The sequence below is a fragment of the Opisthocomus hoazin genome, chromosome 7, assembly GCF_030867145.1.
Source record: "Opisthocomus hoazin isolate bOpiHoa1 chromosome 7, bOpiHoa1.hap1, whole genome shotgun sequence".
Classification (NCBI taxonomy): Eukaryota; Metazoa; Chordata; class Aves; order Opisthocomiformes; family Opisthocomidae; genus Opisthocomus; species Opisthocomus hoazin.
The window spans coordinates 32,376,872-32,396,682 of NC_134420.1; the positions used below are offsets into that span (position 1 = coordinate 32,376,872).

General features: G+C 42.4%; 1 protein-coding gene across 1 annotated transcript in view; it reads right to left on the reverse strand.

The window, feature by feature from the left end:
- Nucleotides 1–2,549: 2,549 nt before the first annotated feature.
- Nucleotides 2,550–19,811, reverse strand: part of LOC104328181 (cytosolic phospholipase A2 epsilon) — a 31,280-nt gene continuing 14,018 nt past the window's right edge. The window contains exons 10-20 of the mRNA XM_075425823.1: nt 19,485–19,522; nt 18,199–18,334; nt 16,630–16,766; nt 12,634–12,856; nt 12,009–12,123; nt 10,866–11,003; nt 10,233–10,340; nt 9,573–9,764; nt 8,884–9,050; nt 7,850–8,030; nt 2,550–6,704 (exon numbers count right to left, since the gene is read on the reverse strand). Coding sequence (XP_075281938.1) covers nt 6,466–6,704; nt 7,850–8,030; nt 8,884–9,050; nt 9,573–9,764; nt 10,233–10,340; nt 10,866–11,003; nt 12,009–12,123; nt 12,634–12,856; nt 16,630–16,766; nt 18,199–18,334; nt 19,485–19,522 — 1,674 coding nt within the window. The 3' untranslated portion in view covers nt 2,550–6,465. The remainder of the gene's footprint in view (nt 6,705–7,849; nt 8,031–8,883; nt 9,051–9,572; nt 9,765–10,232; nt 10,341–10,865; nt 11,004–12,008; nt 12,124–12,633; nt 12,857–16,629; nt 16,767–18,198; nt 18,335–19,484; nt 19,523–19,811) is intronic.

A 19,811-nucleotide genomic window follows, 5' to 3' on the forward strand; every position in this document is an offset into this window, starting at 1 on the left:
TGAATGCTCACAACACCTGTAACAATAAGTCCTTGTCATCACTGCGGAAATTTTAACTGTTGATGGCTTATTCTCTGTCGTCTATAAGGGCTACACAATCTGCTTCACAATAAATTGTGATTTTGTAGTTTGTCCCACTGGCATTTTAGAGGTAGAAATATGTCCCTAGGATTATGATTTCAAAAAGATTACTACTTCAATGATTAGATATCATGCTGGGATTTTTGCATTTTTTCCCTTAGTTCTTCCAGAATCACACAGAATCACACAGAATCACACAGAATCACACAGAATGTTAGGGTTTGGAAGGGACCTCTGTGGGTCATCTAGTCCAACCCCCGTGCCAAAGCAGGGTCACCTACAGCAGGCTGCACAGGACCTTGTCCAAGTGGGTCTTGAATATCTCCAGAGAAGGAGACTCCACCACCTCTCTGGGCAGCCTGGTCCAGTGCTCCGTCACCCTCAGAGGGAAGAAGTTCTTCCTCATGTTCAGACGGAACTTCCTGTGCTTCAGTTTGTGCCCATTGCCCCTTGTCCTGTCGCTGGGCACTACTGAAAAGAGTCTGGCCGCATCCTCCTGACACCCACCCTTCAGACATTTGTAAGCATTTATAAGGTCCCCTCGCAGCCTTCTCTTCTTCAGGCTAAACAAGCCCAGCTACCTCAGCCTCTCCTCATAGGAGAGATGCTCCAGTCCCCTCACCATCCTTGTAGCCCTCTGCTGGACTCTCTCCAGTAGCTCCTCATCTTTCTTGAACTGGGGAGCCCAGAACTGGACAGAATACTCCAGATGAGGCCTCACTAGGGCAGTGTAGAGGGGAAGAAGAACCTCCCTCGATCTGCTGGCCACACTCCTCCTAATGCACCCCAGAATGCCATTGACCTTCTTGGCAGCCAGGGCACACTGCTGGCTCATGGTTAACCTGTCATCTACCAGCACTCCCAGGTCCCTCTCCACAGAGCTGCTCTCCAGCAGGTCCACCCCAAGCCTGTACTGGTGTATGGGGTTGTTCCTCCCCAGGTGCAGGACCCTGCATTTGCTGTTGTTGAACCTCATCAGGTTCCTCTCTGCCCAACTTTCCAGCCTGTCCAGGTCACGCTGAATGGCAGCACAGCCTTCTGGTGTATCTACCACTCCTCCCAGTTTGGTGTCATCAGCAGACTTGCTGAGGGTACATTCTAACTCTTCATCCAGGTCGTTGATGAAGAAGTTAAAGAAGACTGAGCCCAGTACTGACCCCTGGGTGACACCACTAGTCATCAGCCTCCAACTAGACTCAGCGCCACTGACGACAACCCTCTGAGTTCTGCCATTCAGCCAGTTCTCAATCCACCTCATCGACCACTCGTCCAGCCCACACTTCCTGTGCTTCCCTAGGAGGATGTTATGGGAGACTGTGTCGAAAGCCTTGCTTTCAAGGAGAATTCAAGGAGAATTTCAAAGACAACCATCAAGCATGCAGTAAGTAAATTCATTGAGTTATCCAAAGTCCAAAGAGCCATATATTGTCTCTTTTTAGCAAACACATTTCCAGAATAAATAATTTAAAGCCACTAACGATCTTCACATATTTGCTACTCACACTCTTTCTTTGCTTTTTAAAGACCAGAGAGACTGTGTTACTGATGAGGGAACACACAGCAGTCTCTTTAAAGCTCTGAGCAATAACAAGGAAAGGAAAAAGGAAGATGCACTTTTCCCCATCTACTTTGTAGTGTGCATTTACATGCACACGATTTTGTATCTGTGACTTCATTAAGGCAAAGTGGAGCAAATATAAATATTTCGCTGATCTAAGGCAGTCAAAATTCATCTAAACTACCCTATTACTAGCACTAATTTCCCCAACATGATATTCAGACCATTGTATATCTAAGTGCAATAGGTTACCAATAGCAATAACAGCTGCATCCAATATCCCACAATTACCTTATACACCATTTTGTCACCTTCTGACAATCCAGGACTACAGAAATGTATGACTAATGGGGGATTTCATGTTACTGCAAGAGAAAAGTATCCTTGTACCACCTTTGAGATGACAATAGGAGCTGGTCATCATTTAAACACCTTGAATGTAACAAGAAGGGTAAATACCCAAAAAACATGCTGGAGGTGTTGCAAAATGGCAGCCAGCTGTCACATTAGAAAAGAAACACGCAGAATTAACAAATAAACAAATATAATGCCAGATCTATGGTTGGGGATTTTCCCTGTCTCTGTTTTCCTTTTTTTTTTTTTTCTTAAATGAATCCGTAAGCTACGAAACCTACACAGACCTCGTCCTGCCAATCAAACAAGAGAGCAAGCAGTCCAAGTCAAATTCTAGTTACACAATGGACCTAAACTCAATAATCTCTGCACACAAGATGATCTACCATGGTTGAAAAGTGTTGCTTACTTCCCCATGACATCAGATCTCAGTCTCTGAAAAATTCAGCTTTGGCTAAATAGTTTTCGACCTGCCACTAAATTCAAGCAACTATCTGGCATAAAAAAAAAATCCCAAACAAAACATATACCTAACTTTCACATCAATATGTCAGCATTTTATTTTCATGTTTATACATACAACACCTTCAACACAAAACATCAAGGATATCATAGTGTGTCACACAGAGTAAAAAAAAGGAAACACATAAGATGCCAAAAAGGACTTCCTGAGAAAGAATTCTTGGAGAAGGTGACAGGGGGCACAGGTTAGACAAAGATTTTCAGACTTTTTTCTATTACCTATTTGTAAGCAGGAGAGACCTTCAATCTGAATCTGAACATAAATTCCTGAGAACAAAAGGTGCAAAATCAGTCACTGGAGAGAGAGATCACATTAGCTGATCAGGGCAGGGGGGATTATGTTTTTACTTGAGGCACTATTCTGATTATGACATACATGAAGGAGGACTTCTGCCTTCAAAAGACTATTGAGAAACTTGATTAAAACAATTCCACATGCATTTGATATGTTATGGAGAGATAAAATCTGGTTCCTCCTATTCACTCACCGGAAGTAATTGGGCAGTCCTGCCATCCAAAAATCATCAGTAAAGTATTGGCCCAGCTGTTCCCAATATACGCAATCCTGCCTCCAGCTTTGTTGCAACAGAATTTCACATCCAATTCCTGTTCAAAAACCAGTAACTCACAACCTTCATCTCTGCCTCTCCCTGTGCTCTGTAGACCTGAGCATCCAGCAGTATCTCTCTACCTTTGCAGGAACAGTCTGGGGTCACCTGACCTTTTCAGGTTCATTCAACACTTCAGACACTGTTCAAGCAGCTTTTTCTCTTCCGTAACCCCATCAGACCATAGGCGTGAGGAATACCAGCACCAGCCTGTTTCAGCTAATTAGCCCGTAACTCCTTTGGCACAAATGTCGCACAACACATAGCCCAGGACCTTTACAGGGAAATCTGGAGCCAATTTGAATCTGAACTAATTCTCAGAAAATCAGGAAGTCACCTCATGTCATCATCTAATGAAGGGAGTAACTTCTTCTACAGTCAGCCTGAGACGTGTTTGAGTCCTAACAGAGACTATAAAGGTTCACAGCTAATTGCTTACAGGATTTCACCCAGCAGAGCTTGTGCGACAAGTCACAAACAGGTATTTTCAAAAAAAGAAAGTGTTGTTGACCTATCTGGATCTTAAATAGAACCATTATGCCTATGCTGAATCACTTTGAAAAATCCAGATGATCTGTCACTGAGCCTCAGTTTCTTCCTTGAAAAATGGCACCAGTAATACTGAACACCTCTGCACAGCTGGCACGCCACTTGAACAAACATCTCTTCCCCTGTCCTTTTACACTGCCTTTCACCATCACATCACAGGCAGGATTCTGAGGTATTGCTGTCTTGAGAACAACCAGAACAGATTTTAACAGGACAGGAAAAGAAGCTTTTCCTTCCCCAGGCAAGAAATCAAATGAGCCCATCGTGGAGAAAACTCACAAGCCACCAAGGTAAGACCACCAAACTTGGCAAGCCCAGGGAAAGTGTTAGCCTCATACAGTGTTAGATCTTTGGAGCCAGGTCCCTACTCAAACACCAGCATTTGTCTGACATTCCTTCAAGTCAAAATATCGTGCTGCTAAGCTAGACAATTTGGGCAGCCTAAGATTTTTCAGTGGCTTGCTCAACAGGCCCAGATTTCTTAAAACGGACTCTCTTTCCTCAGGTCATTCTAAGCCATCCTAATTTTCTGGATCTGATGCCAAAAAACACACGTCATCACCACACCTTGGGTAAGTAAAGTTGAAGGCCCAGTGCCAAGTGTTGCAACCACCAAAAAACAGTTGGTGGAATACACCAGGCACAAACTGCACTGCCTCTGTTACATCTTCCTGCAGCTGTAACAATGAATCTTGAAAAAAATCTTTAAAAGATACTTAGCAAAAAGTTTTAATCACATTTTTAAAACACCATTTCATTATTGTTTAAAAATAAACTTATGAGCACAACTGAGCTGTCAGAGTGACCTCTTCCTTTTCTTCTTCGCTCATGGAAAACTACTGCTATCTTACTGGTGAGACATAACATCAGATCATCCTAACCCAGGGCAAGAAAAATAGGTGAAAAACTGGCTCTCTGGTTAAGAGGGAAGAGCTGAAAGATGTATCAGTAACCGAGAAAGAAAAGAATTGTTGGATTTGACCACCTTAGATCTGTGAGAAGGAGATACAAAGGTTACTGCCAACAGTTTCCTCTTACGAAGGGAGACTTTATTGATTTGATTCATATTGCAGCAAAGCTTGACAGAAGATACCTGCTAGCATTATCTCCTGTTAATTGAACTGACACTTAATAAATAGAGATCTGTAAGACTGGATGACAGAGCCCATCATTATCTTTTGACCACAGCACATGAGAGGGAGACACAAGATGCCCCTCTCCCAGGGTAATGCGGGCATACTGCCAGCATACAGATGGATGCTCTTTTTTTTATATTCACATCAGTGTAATACATGAGATTACTGTAACAGCGAAAAGACTGATGAAAATACAGACACATATACAGTGCTAGTGACGTGCTGCACTCTGTGTTCCCAAATAAATACCTTGGTGTTTGCAAATACCAGTATTTGGACTTGTAAACCTCTCATCATCATCCCAGTCATCTGCACCCTTAAAAGCAAGGGTTTCCTTCCATCTTTTGTCTTCAACTGTTTCTTTCATCGTTCCTCAGAGGTCATTAGCAAAGCTCATGGAAGGCTTTGTGTCCTCAATATTTGACTCCTTGGTATCAGAAGCAAGAAGAATTTTTTTCCCAGATCAATTCACTAGCTGAGCTGAGTCCGTACAACTTCATAAAAAAAACATACTTCAATGATTGCATCTGTAAGACTCTTATTTTTAATAAGCATGGGTACTTAGTATTTGAATAGTAGCTATGACACTTTATGTATATTGATATATGCAAAAGAATAAGATCTAAGAATGACCAGTTAAACATATTTTCTTGAACAAGCATTTATCTAAAATGACTATGAAAATCTCGTGAATGCTTCCCTGTGTGTTTTGGATGGCAGCAGGAATAAAACTGTAGCAGCAGCTACACACTGGCCATCATAAAGTTGCAGAAGTCAAAGCAGTTGGTATCACAAATTTTGTTGCCATCACGAACATGTGTGAGCTCACAGCAGATTAATAAATGAAGACATGGTTATGGCCAAAGGCTAGGCTGCTAAAACTTTTTTTTTAAACCCACTAAGTGTAGGATTCAAAACTTTAACTGCTATCCTCAGCTTCAAAATCTACTTGGTAGGCAACAGTTCAGAGAGAAGTTCAGCAAAAATGGATGCAGTCAGATGATTTTTATCAGTTGGCAGAAAAAAATCAGGCTATTTATGTCGATCACTCTGAGGTAGTCCATGAAAAAACAAGACTCAGTGCAATGACAGCCAAGCAGCTGAATTCTCTGAGGGTTAGACTTCTGCCTAGCAGATAGACCTAGAGAAAACAGAAGACGTCATATGCAGTTGAATTCTTCAATTATGAGCCTTCCTATTCCTGGTGCAAGCATTTTTGGTATCCAGTTTAATCCCTGCTGTCACAAACAGAGATCTGTGAACAAGGCAAAGCTTTGCTTGATCTTTGCTTTGGTCTCTGGTTCAAAGACCACATACCACCAGGATTTGCATCCAAATCTGGCACAAACTTTTGTGAGGTTGAATCTCATTCTTACATGGCTATGTATGCAAACAGGACCCTATAGCTCTACAACTGCCTTTCCATTCCCTAAAACAGTGAAGAGAATTTTTAAAAGTAATCATGATTTGCCAGTTACTTTAATGCCAGAACTAGCATTAGTCCTGACACACAGTACTGAATAAAATACATCATTTTCTTTTTTAACAAGATAACATGCATGTTCATTCTGTATGGATTCATGTTCCCTGAATATTTATTAGTCCATTACCAAAACATTTGTATATCTCTGTCTACTGAGATTCATCGAAATATACTTTAAGAGAGTTTAGACAACGGAGGTGACGAACAGTTTTTAAATCGCTTTTTTCGTTCCACTGCAGTTCTCAAAGCCTGAAGAATTAAATGTTTATTATTCAGGATGTTATAGCTGCAGAGGTTCAGTAGCTTGTTGAAATTCTCTTCAGTATATGTAAGCAGACCAGTGCCATAGGGAGCACCACAGTTGGACACATCAACTCTTCCCTGCCCCATCTCTTTGGGACCACGCTCCACATCTGAAGTAAGAACATAGCAAAAGTCAACACAGCAATGTTACTGAGGTGGAAGACTCCTATCAGGCTATGCAAAATACACAGCAACAGCCACAAGAAACTGAATTATCTCAGGAAAGCAGTTCAAGATTTAATTACTGTATAGATACTACATCTGCTGCACTAATAAAATTCACTACTTGGCTCTTGACTACAGTCACAGCTGAGCCAGAATTGACTGGCAGAACAACTTTTCCACGCAAAATGTTTTTCTGTCTAAACTGAAGTTTGCCATCAGACTATTTCACTTTTTCAGATTTGGAATGTTGTATTTTTAACTTTTCCATTGAGTACTGAGACAACAGCTCCTTATCTACCAACTGGTAGAAAACAACACCAGGAAGCTCCTGGATTGGGAATACTCCCTTTCAGGTGGCTGAGATTTTAAGGACATACAGCAGGACAAATAAGATGATGAACTACATGAGGTCTTTTCCAATAAGCTGGTACACGGATTTTTTCTCAGTTTCTGAGGGAAGTTTCCTAGATCATACTAAATTAGCAACAAGACAATTGGAGTTGATGCATGCAACAGTATTTGTAAATTGAAACGGAATTTGCCAAGCAGTTTTCCTGATGAAACAAACAAATCACTATTTATTCTATTGCTGAACTAAAGAAAATAATCTGGCAACTTCTAAAATACGACAGATATCAAAGCAGCTTGTTATGCTGGCAAATCCTTTGCTTCATTATATGTCTTCAGCACTTTCGATTCTCAGGTTTTTTTCATGCAAACAAAGTAACAAGAGGATTCTAGCTTTGTTAACAAAATAAACCTAGTATCTCAATACAAGACTGTAAAGTGACAGTGTTAGCTACTTACTATCTGCCTCCCATCTTTTATTATCACAGGAAAGCAATCTCTCCTGGACGCCAGATAAGGGGGTTACCTTGAACTACAGCTATTCATGCTTTTAATTTTGAAACTCTTCACTTCAATCCCTGATTAGTTGACCAACACTATACCCATCACAACAGGACTGGACATATGACAACTTAGCCAACTGAGAAGCTTGCCAGTCTCTTGTTTTAGAAGAGGAACAAATTCAATGGCTAAACTGGATGTGATGACATTAAAATATGATTAATCAATGCTGTTAACTTACTCGGTGCTTTGTATTTTTGGAAGGTATCACAAACCAGTGGGAAATAGACCAAGACTGGTGCCTCTAAGCTGTCCTCAAACACATAGCACTCCTTGAGGTGTTCCCGGTCTTCCTGGCTCAGTTCCGTGCCAGGGAATGGGATCCCATGCTCCAAACAGTAGTCTGAGAATAGGTCCAGTGGCTGGTTCCACGAAGACGAGCGTTGCAACACAGAGAGGTTGAAATAAGACTACCAAGACCCATAATTGGTATTTTGCTGCACTAGGCTATCTGTGATTGATTTATATGTTTACAGAGAACGCTAACTATGCACTGGAACAAGCATACCCTCTTGATTTCAATATATCCTGGGTAACAGAAATTTGGTTGATTAACTAACACTGTATAGTTTTAAAGCAAGATTACACTTTTCTGAAATTTGTATGAAATTGAGAGAATTTTTGTGGTTTAGTGGTCAAAGTAGAGGATTTGGATAAGGAAATTTTGATTACACATGGTATCTCAGAACACAGGTTCTTGAGTGTTTGCATTCAGTGCATTTAACAGTCAATGCCTTCATGTCCTCCTACAAACAAATCACATTCATTTCAATCATATATGGCCCTCGTTTCTTCAAACACAGCAAAACAAAAATCTGACTAAAACTTAAGCAAGCACCAAGAGTCAAATATAAAAGAAAAACTCCAAATTTTCATTCAGAAACAGCAAAATTATGCATTAACTAATTACATTGTAAAAGTTAACTAACTTTGCATAAGTTGGTACCACAATGACAAATCTGCACAGATACACAGAATAAGTAATCTTCTGTGTGTCTGTGTGTCCATGTGTGTGTCCCAGAAAGCTGCTGAAAATAGCCCTGATAAAGACAGACGACATTATGGTCACAATGTTAAATAGTATCACTGGTATGATCATTTAACATAATAAAAACGGAGCGCTTTCTGAAGGAAAAAAAAAAAAAAAAAAAGACAAATGTGGTAATTCAGCTGCCGGAGTCATACAGATAAAGAATCACTACTTCAAAACATTACCAGAGTCTGTGATCCTCCGCTGTAATTTAAATGCAAAATGACATCCACTTTCCTCTCTGGCCTCAGAATGGGTGGGCAGCTGGTGTTGATGAAGAAAGCTGTATCTATCAGCTTGAGGTAGTCACCCATTTCATTCAACTGGTTGGGAGAAGAATCAAGCACTGTGTCTGGAAGTCAAAAACTTGTATTAACAATTAATTACTGCAGGAGCAAGTCCACTTTTTTCCAAATCAGCATAGCAAGGAAAGAAAGCAAAGACAGCCCACACTTAGATTAGTCTTTGACACAAAGCCCATAGTTAAATATTTGTCTTTGACACAATTTTAGCATCTATAGCTCAACTCTGAGATCAGTAAGAGGGAGCAGTTCTGACACTCAGCTTCATCCAAAGTGATATATTAAGCTGCTTTTTCAACTGGTATAAATTTGTGGCCATTTAGCTTCAGTGGACACCAAATCATTCTTTTGTAGCTTTTCCTAGGAAGAACAGAATTCAAGGAAGCCTGCTGTGTTCTTCTCCAAGACAAAAAGACCACCAGCAGTAAATCATCTGTGGCTCAGCAAAACCAATTCAACAGACATATTAATCAAAATTTGTCCTTAAGCTAAAACTTTTCAAATACCTGTCCTCAGCAAGTATCAGCACTCAAATCACCTTAAAAGATGTATCTAAAACAATTTACTATTACCTTTCCACATGCAAAAGCTCTCATTCTCTAAATACTTGTTATGTAACTGCAAGCCCTTGAGGAAATTATGATAAGTTGAAACCACAGGCCGCCCAGTCATCACTTCTCGAAGAGTATTGGAAAGGCAACCTTTGGGAATGGATAAGCAAGTTGTCTGTTCATGAGGATTCTTGGGTAAAGCAGGGTGTTCCTCTGTAGGAAGAATGAGAAGAGAGTATATGTCTGCATTTGTTTAGAGTGTTTCTCTGATACTAATAAAAACAAAGAGAGAGGGGCTGGGCAGCCCAACCACCACAGTCCTATCTGTGATGGAGTGCACACACCAACATGTAGACTGTTCTGGGCAGAGGCAGGTTTCAGTGTCACAGCACCACCTTGTTGATCCCTATCCTATCTCTCCTTCCCCAAAGAACCCAACGTAACCCTCTCATGAGTAACAAACTTCCCCAGGGATATTACACAGTGAACAGCATGATGTTTTTTCCCTATTTTCCAGCACAACTGTTTCTCTCCTGGTTTTCCTTCATTCCTAAAGGTTTGGTGTCCCCTAATCCAGAAACAGGACACAAAACCAAACCCTTTACCAAATGTCAGGTTTCACATTTCAGAGAGGTGTGAAGACAATGCAAATGCAAGTGAAAAGTAATCCAAATAACTAACCTATGTCATGCTCAGTGCCTCGGGTCCATCTGTGCCAGAAGTCCTCTGAATGGCCCGAGAGGTAAACAGCATCCATAAAATTCTGGCAAAATATATTACTCCACGTGCCTTGAAAGTTAAAAAAACAAAAACAAAACAAAACAAAAAAAACCCACCCAAACATACTTAGTACTGCTTTGAATTTTCAGAGCACAGCTATAGCAATCTACTTGGATTCAATTTTGGTTGTTGTTTAAATCAGCACTGTTTTAGTTATAAAATACTATGAATTTTACTATGAATATCAAATGCCATGCCATTCCACATAATGTCTGGCTTATGACTAGGCCATTTTAGAAACTTCATTGTTTACAAAAGTCAGATCGTGATTTTAAATACTTTAAAAGACCTGTTGTAATGTGTGTGTTCTGTTTTGGCCTAACTTAAGAAGTTCAGCAAATTAATTGCATTTGTCTCAAGAAATTGCTTCCTCTTTTGTCACTTCTGGCTAGTTCATTTGAGATTTAAATTGCATCAGATAATATATCTGGCATACTAGTATTGCTGCTTGCAGACCAGTAGTTATTAGATGCAAACTCTGTGTAGCCAACTATGTGGTTATAAAGGTGATGTTTTTCTGAGATAGTAAATCACCTTCCAAGAAGCAGATGTGGGACTCTGGGATCTTCTTCATCAGGTGACCCATGAAGAACTCACTACCAAAATCCTCTGAACGAACAAAGGCCCCATATTTCAGGAAACCCACCTCATAAGGTGTGAACTCCACCCACTCTGTAAAGAAGGCATCAAGAAGGACTTATTGCAGCCACCTGAACACATGTAAAAATAACAGCTTAGAGAATCAAAAGCTGGAAGAACAAGACCTGTAGCTTCAGCATGTTGGTGACAGACAGTTCAAAATATGTTTTGAAACAAACAGGTGCTCTTCAATGTATGGTGTGTTGGCTTGGTGAATGCAAAAGCTAAATTCACCTCCTCCACTAACACTGTGAAAACCCATTCATCTTGTGATCCAGGTCCATTTCTGTACTAGGAAGCAAAAAGTGTGGCTGGAAGTACACAGATTGCTAAGGCCTTGCACGAGATGCGGTGGTTTTAGTTCTTCTGAGTCAGCAATGACACCAGCTACTGTTCACTCTTAGACTCTGACAATCACTGCCTTGTACAGCTAAAAAAACCTCCAACCAAAACCCACCCAAACCTTGGCTAAAAACACTGGGACTGCAGACTGTGCCTAGAAGCAGATGATCAGGTTCAGTTGCAAGACCTCCTGCTTTGTCTGGGCCAGAAAATGCCATGGAAATAGTTAGCGATCAGCATCATCGATCAGGGCACAGAGCGCTGCCTCTCCTCAGATCCCTCTTTGGCTGCAGGCAGGTGCCTCCCACTCTCATCGTACACACACACCTTCCATCCTCCTCCATTCCTTGCCCTCCTCCCCCAGCTCTTCATAGATCTCTTGGACTGCTGCCGCCTGGGCAGGAAGCCCAGCAGCTGAAAGAGGCTGTGAGGAGTAGGTGGGGATGAAAAAGCAGCAGTGTGGGCTTTCAAGGTGGCCAGCAAAAGGCATCTCCACCCCTCACAGTGCAGTGTCTTTGCACAGGTATCTCCCTACCAGAGTATAAGGATGCATGTTTTTCATCCAAGTCAGAACCCAAATGTGAAGACAGGGGAAAAAGAAATAATTCAAGATTTATTAGCTTGGGCTTACAGTAAAAACTTTTGGCATTCACCCAGCATTAAAAGATCTATAGAAGCATGTATAATTATTATTACCTTTAAAATCCAGAGTGCTAAAGTCATCCTTCACATTGAGGGACAGGTATATGGGCAGTGGATTCTGTCCCTGATTTACTGCCAGTCGCTGATCAGAGAGTTTGTGAGTACTTTCCTGTTTATAAAGAACAGCAGTCATTGTAAAAGATAAACATGATGTATGGACTTCATATGGTATCTACGCATGGACTATCAATGAAACGCCTCCTAAACCTCAGCAGATTTTGTTCTATGTACTTCAGCTATTTGACCACACAAATGTGTTCATGTGTTATCTGTCATCAACATTCGCCAAAGCATTATCACTGATGCTTCTGAGAATTTTGGAATGGGGGATAGAGCAAAAATGTGAGAAACTTGTCTGCACAATCACTAGGATATGGCTTGCTTTAAGAAAAATAAAGATATTTAGCTACCTTGGAGGTGCATCTTTAACATTGTGACTTTTTACATGCACAGACACTTCCCCTAGATGCTTACATTTTAGACTTACTGTGTTATTTTTCTTCTAAAAAGCCAAAGAAAGACCCCTCGGAAGTTTTGAGAGCCTTTCCTATAACTGAATCCAGAACTTTAGACATGAAAAGTTAGAAATCCTCTGGAATAAGGGATAGATAGATAATACCTGATGATGCAGCATACAATCAATGAAGAGTCCCCATAAATCTGTAAAGGACAGCTTGTGCCCCTCTTGCTTTCTTTCACAAAGCTGTTTTTCATAGTATTTCATATGATCCAGTGAGAAACAACGCAGCTTGCTCTTGATCACATGTTTCCTGACATCACCAACCGACCCTCTGAGATCCTTCTGTGACCAGTTTGCATCTTCATATAACTTCGCCATGGTCCTGGTAGAAAGAAACACAATGTGGTTCATCACTGGGTACATGAAAATTCATGGGCTTATACCACACACAAGAATTCTGTCTCAGGTTACATGAGGCTCTCGCCCTCCAACTTTTACCTTGGAAGAGCAGTTCAAAGCTGTTCTGTATGAGACCATACAAAGATATTTTTGCTGAAGGGATACATTCAAAATCAGCCTAGCTTGTTTATTCTCAGAATCAAGAGAGTAATAAAGCAACACTCATAATTTAACACAAGCTTTTACTAGAATTACCCTTTGACTGTCCAGGTTCAGGCTGCAGCTTCTGTCTGAGGCCAGTTCCCTCAGCAGTTCCAGACACTGTGTGAAACATTAAGCAGGAGTTTAGCAGCCAACATTGCCCTGGACAAGTGCGAGAGCTGCCCTCCCTGGGCACGCAGCAGGTGGGTCACCTCAGACTCTCAGTACGCACAGGGCCAGTCTGCTTGAGATTTCAGCTCCCAGAGTTCAGGCGGACTCCACTTACTCCTTCTCATTCCCACCTCACTAGTTCTAGTTATGTCTCATGTCTCTTTTTAGAGAAGACCTCCAGAAGCAAAGCGTTTTAAAGCACTAGACCCCTGCTAGTCATGCAAGGAAGTCAACATTGTGTGTATGACACTTCGTGTTTCTCAGGGCTTTTCTGTTAAATTCTCCTTTTCAGAGCCACATCAGAGTTCAGCAAGACAAATATTACAATAGGATTTCTGAAATGTTACATGCAACTAGATAACCCCTCTTCAAGGAGCTACTGGGAGGAATCCCATGGGCCAGGGCTCTCGAAGGTAGGGGGTCCAAGAGTGCTGGTCGCTCTTTAAACGTCACTTCCTCCATGCTCAGGAGCGGTGCATCCCCCTGAGAAAGAAATCGAGCAAAGGAGGCAGGAGACCTGCATGGTTAAACAAGGAGCTTCTAGCGGAGATAAGGTGGAAGAGGAAGGTCCATGGAATGTGGAAAGAGGGGCAGGCCACTTGGGAAGAGTACAGGAATGTGGTCAGAGCGTCCAGGGATGCGACGAGGAAGGCCAAGGCCCACCTGGAATTGAAGCTGGCAAGGGATGTTAAAAACAACAAGAAGGGCTTCTTCAACTACATCAGCAGCAAAAGGAAGGCTAGGGACAATGTGGGGCCGCTGCTGAATGAGGTGGGTGTCCTGGTGACGGAGGATGCAGAGAAGGAAGAGTTACTGAATGCCTTCTTTGCTGCAGTCTTCAGTGCCAAGGCAGGCCCTCAGGAATCCCAGGCCCCGGAGGTAAGAGAGGAAGCCTACAGAGAGGATGACTTTCCCTTGGTTGAGGAGGACTGTGTGAGGGACCGCTTAAGCGATCTGGACACCCACAAATCCATGGGCCCCGATGGAATGCACCCACGAGTGCTGGGGGAGCTGGCGGATGTCATTGCTGAGCCACTCTCCATCATCTTAGAGAGGTCCTGGAGGACAGGAGAGGTGCCTGAGCACTGGAGAAAGGCCAATGTCACTCCAATCTTCAAAAAGGGCAAGAAGGAGGACCCAGGGAACTACAGGCCGGTCAGCCTCACCTCCATCCCTGGAAAGGTGATGGAGCAGTTTATCCTGAAGGTCATCAACAAGCAAGTGGAGAAAAAGGAGGTTATCAGGAGTAGTCAGCATGGATTCACCAAGGGGAAATCATGCCTGACCAATCTGATAGCTTTCTATGATGACATGACTGGCTGGGTAGATGAAGGGAGAGCCGTAGATGTTGTCTACCTAGACTTCAGCAAGGCTTTCGACACAGTCTCCCATAACATCCTCCTAGGGAAGCTCAGGAAGTATGGGCTGGATGAGTGGTCGGTGAAGTGGACTGAGAACTTGCTGAAAGGCAGAACTCGGAGGGTTGTCATCAGCGGCACTGAGTCTAGTTGGAGGCCTGTAACTAGTGGTGTCCCCCAGGGGTCGGTACTGGGCCCAGACTTGTTCAACTTCTTTATCAACGACCTGGATGAAGAGTTGGAATGTACCCTCAGCAAGTTTGCTGATGACACCAAACTGGGAGGAGTGGTAGATACACCAGAAGGCTGTGCTGCCATTCAGCGTGACCTGGACAGGCTGGAAAGTTGGGCAGAGAGGAACCTGATGAGGTTCAACAACAGCAAATGCAGGGTCCTGCACCTGGGGAGGAACAACCCCATGCATCAGTACAGGCTTGGGGTGGACCTGCTGGAGAGCAGCTCTGTGGAGAGGGACCTGGGTGTCCTGATGGACAACAGGTTAACCATGAGCCAGCAGTGTGTCCTGGCTGCCAAGAAGGCCAATGGCATACTGGGGTGCATTAGGAGGAGTGTGGCCAGCAGGTCGAGGGAGGTTCTCCTTCCCCTCTACACTGCCCTAGTAAGACCCCATCTGGAGTACTCTGTCCAGTTCTGGGCACTCCAGTTCAAGAAAGATGAGGAGCTACTGGAGAGAGTCCAGCGGAGGACTACAAGGATGGTGAGGGGACTGGAATCTCTCTCCTATGGGGAAAGGCTGAGGGAGCTGGGCTTGTTTAGCCTGGAGAAGAGAAGGCTGCGAGGGGACCTTATAAATGCTTACAAATATCTGAAGGGTGGGTGTCAGGAGGATGGGGCCAAGCTCTTTTCAGTAGTGCCCAGCAACAGGACAAGGGGCAATGGGCACAAACTGAAGCACAGGAAGTTCCATCTGAACAGGAGGAAGAACTTCTTCCCTCTGAGGGTGACGGAGCACTGGAACAGGCTGCCCAGAGAGGTGGTGGAGTCTCCTTCTCTGGAGATATTCAAGACCCACCTGGACAAGGTCCTGTGCAGCCTACTGTAGGTGACCCTGCTTCAGCAGAAGGGTTGGACTAGATGACCCACAGAGGTCCCTTCCAACCCCTACCATTCTGTGATTCTGTGATTCTGTAACTCAAAAGATACATAAACAAAGGGAAAAGAGTATTTCCCTACTTTCATTTCATCATTGCTCTCAAGCATGCTCGGGGATTGGGTCCGTGCCCTTTCAGAAATTCAAGTCCACAGGACTCCAGCTGCATTACTTCTCTTGCACATCTGCAGCATCTTCTCTGATTCATGATTAACATCCCATTTGTCTGCACTGGCAATCAAAAGGTTTCCTTCTACCCCAGGAAGCAATCCTCATTTCTTACATTCCCAAGAAAATGCCAGCTTTTTGGCCTAGCAGACCCTACTCAGTCCCTTGTTAATAGCCATAAATAACCACGTTTCATTCAAGGTGAAACACCAAAACACCTCTACCCCTCCATTTTAACACAGGAATCTTTTCTGCCAAGTAACTGGAAAACGAGAAATGGAGCTGAGTCATACAGAATTTTCATCAAAAAATAACCATGTTTCCCCCCCACTCTCTGCACCAGGCACTGAGTTTATGGTAGAAACAAGCCCAGCCCTCAGGAGAACTCATAATGTATGGCATGGCAGAAAGGCACGTATCCGAGCCACAGAACAGCTGCGTGTGGGTTTGTCACTGACACTGAACTGTAGAGAGACACAGGTAAACCATCCCAGCTTGTGCTCTTTTCTTTTAGTTTCTGTAAACTGCAGTGCAATTATACAAATACAATAGTTATCACTCAATTTGTTTCTTGTATCTAGAAGACATAAAGGCTACAGCACTGAGCGGTCCCATGAAATGGGTGAGCACCAGAAGGAAGCCAAGTCCCAGCATCATGCTGAGTAAAATTCATCAGCAAGGCAATCTGCCTCACCAGGTTATCACTCTGCCAACACAAACAGTAAGCACAAGCCCAACTCTCCTTACCATGTTGTGGCAGATAAACCACTGATGTATGAGACACAGTCCAAAACACCCAGCTCCTGGAGAGCCAGAAGACTGCCAAACATAGCTGTCATGGACCGCACTCCCCCTGCTGTAGTCATGACTGCAACCACTGGTACCTGCTCAACACACAAAGGCACAGAGTCATTCACTACCAGGTGAAATAGAGAAGTGGTGAGCATGCAGAAAAAGTAACAGCAACACCCTGATTCAGGTAGGTTTGGACTCAATTCATCCTATTCATTGCAGCGCTTAGGTGTGTGTTTGAGTTGTATAAACTTTGGTGAGACTTAGCATATGCTGAAAGCATCTTCCTGATCAGTGATGCTTTGGTAAGTCAGAAGGTGAAAGCATGGCTTTTGTATGGCATAATCTGTTTTAAGATTTGTAAAGATTATTTTCTGGACACTTTTCATTTTTCTTCATGTCTTTCCCTCAAAACACATTTTAAAATCCTGAGTAAAACTGAGGTCAAGGGAGCAGAGCAAAAGATGCCTGCACAATTTTTTCCTCCTCTAAGTTTATACATAACATTTGCTGTTCTCCAAGCAGATGGTGACAAGTTTTACAGATTTATTTTAACATCCTCTTTGTTACTCACATTACCTCCCCCTTCCCTGACATCAGTTCCTCATGGACGCAGCAATTCTGTTAGCCATCCTCCCTTTGCCCCATAGGTAGCCCTTAAAAACTGTGACAATGTATTTACTCAGTTTTAGGAATTTCTTGCCATTATCTTTAATACTGTCTTCATTGTATTTTACCATCTACTTTGGGAGATTTGTTTTTTAATTAATGTGACTCAATATCCCTTTATTCTCTGTTAATAATAGCAAGCCCTATTCTACTTGTGATTGAAGTTCATGAGCACTTTGACTTGGTTGACAAATGCTGTCCTGCACACAGCATCAAGGGATGGGTGTGCTGGGAGCGAAACAGAGCAGTGGATGAAATCCCACACAGGCCCATTCTCCCAGTTGCAGAAGAGCATCTCCCTGACTCTTGCTCCAAGCACCACAGTCCCATAACAGATTGCTGCCCTCCAGTAACAGAGCAGCTACATCTGAGTCCAGGGATCCCTAGGAGACAAGAAAGCAAGAGGTAACACACTGAAAAAACAGACAAAACAGATGCTGCTGCACCAGTGTGCCAAGGGAGAGTTGCAGACTTCCCCTCTGAGCCTTGTGAGGCAGCAGAGAAGGGGAGAGGTGCCAATCTGAGGAGAAATGGTCTCAGTCCAAGCAATCAAATTTTGTCACACTTGGTCATACATACGTTCATCTCAACAAATACATCCTTTGGGTGGCCCTGAGTGAGGATGGAGGTTGGCAGAGAATAAAGGAGCCAAAACTGGCCTCCTGACAGTTCATCTTTCATCCTCTGTGCCAAAAATTTTTGGATGTGGTCTTAGGTGCAAGTGGCAATCTGGTCTATGCATTTCAATCTAGAAGATGTGGAAGAGCTATGTGGGTAGTCACGCAAGTACATCACATCCACTTTGTTGAAAGTGGGACAGTATACTTTAAGTTCCCAAGATGCTGCCCCATATACCTCATCCTCCTGCAGGTCTTCACCTAGCTGAAGAACATTTTTCAGAGCAGCAGCAACCACCTTCTTCCTTTTACAGATGAAATCCTGCTCCTCTGCGCATAGATCAAACCCCAACCGCAGATCTAAATTCTTACAACTAGAGCAAAAGAACAGAACAAGACACATAACCTGTAAGCCTTTTCTAGAGCAACTGCTTGTGACACCAAGCAAAACAATAAACCCATTTAAATAAATGCTCTTCCATGCACATGACGGTTCCCCTATGCAAATGGAAAACAGGTACATGGATATCACAGGTCCTGTATTTCTGCCTTCCTATGGAGATTTTAGAGCAGAATCACATCCTGAACTATTTCAAGCAATCATGAGGAAGTTAAATGAACCAAGTTCTCTGCTGATGAAAAGCAATGAACATAACTGAACTTAAGCTGTTTCACAGTGAGCTCAAATTCAGACACCTCTTCTTTTGCTATGTGTTTCCTGAAGAGCAGAAGGAGCCTAAGAAGTTACTTAAACTTAACATGCTTTAAGCAAAATCATCCTAATACCATGTTAGGCTTATCTCTACTAGGAACTTGTGCTGTAAATACTTCAGTCAGCAGATGTCTCTTAAGTGTATCCCTTCGTATCTGTACATGATTCTGAACATCATGTGCATCATTAATTCTGTAACTCCTATTCTCACCAAGCTACAGTTTCAGGGTTTTTTCAGCCAAAATATTTTGTCCCTTCTGTGACTCCTAATTAATATTCACTAAAAATCCCTGATTTATCACCTCAGTCTGAAATTAGTGCTTGCATTGTAGCTAACTAATCAGTAGGGGATGATGTTGCCCTTTGGAAAAATCACTGCAAGCCAGTCAATAAATTAATTACTGTCCGCTTGTTTCATTAAAAAATGACCTGCAGAGGACTGACAAATGCATCATGATGTCAGAAATTTGTTAGAAATGTGTTACACACAAACGTGTGTGTATTACAGATAAAGGTTACAAGACAGACAGATTCTTATGTGTCAAAATTAGGAAGCATCAACACTAGGAAAAACATTGTGACTGGCCATACCCCGTGACTACCTACCACCTATTCTATGCTGAACTCTTACCAACCAATTTAAAAGCACGTATCATTTTATTAGCCCTTCCTCATATTTCAGTCTGCTTTACAATCTTTATTCCTGGTTTAGAAATGAGCTACTTTAAGCTGTAGCTTCCTTTCATCTAAAGATGATACTATGAAAGGATAGGAGATAGCCTAAGTAATCATTCAAAAGAAAGAAGATTTACCTATCTTCTTCTTTCACGGACACCTGATAAGATTCACCCTAAGAAACAAGAATGAAAACACTGTAAATTTTAAATAGAATTGAAAGCTTGCAAAAGCAAGTTTTACAGTATTAGCAATTATTCAGATATATAGCCTAGTGACAAATCTTTGGTCTCTTCTCAGACCTTCTGGACACAATCATCACTAGGATACTGCTTTTAAAATGCTTTTAAGCAATCAGCAGTTCTGAATATGCTACTTTTTCCCTGAATAATAGTTATGCTTTCAAGTGTATGCAGAGCTGAGCTTACACATAGTCAGCTGGTAAATTTTTAATAAAAAAATTA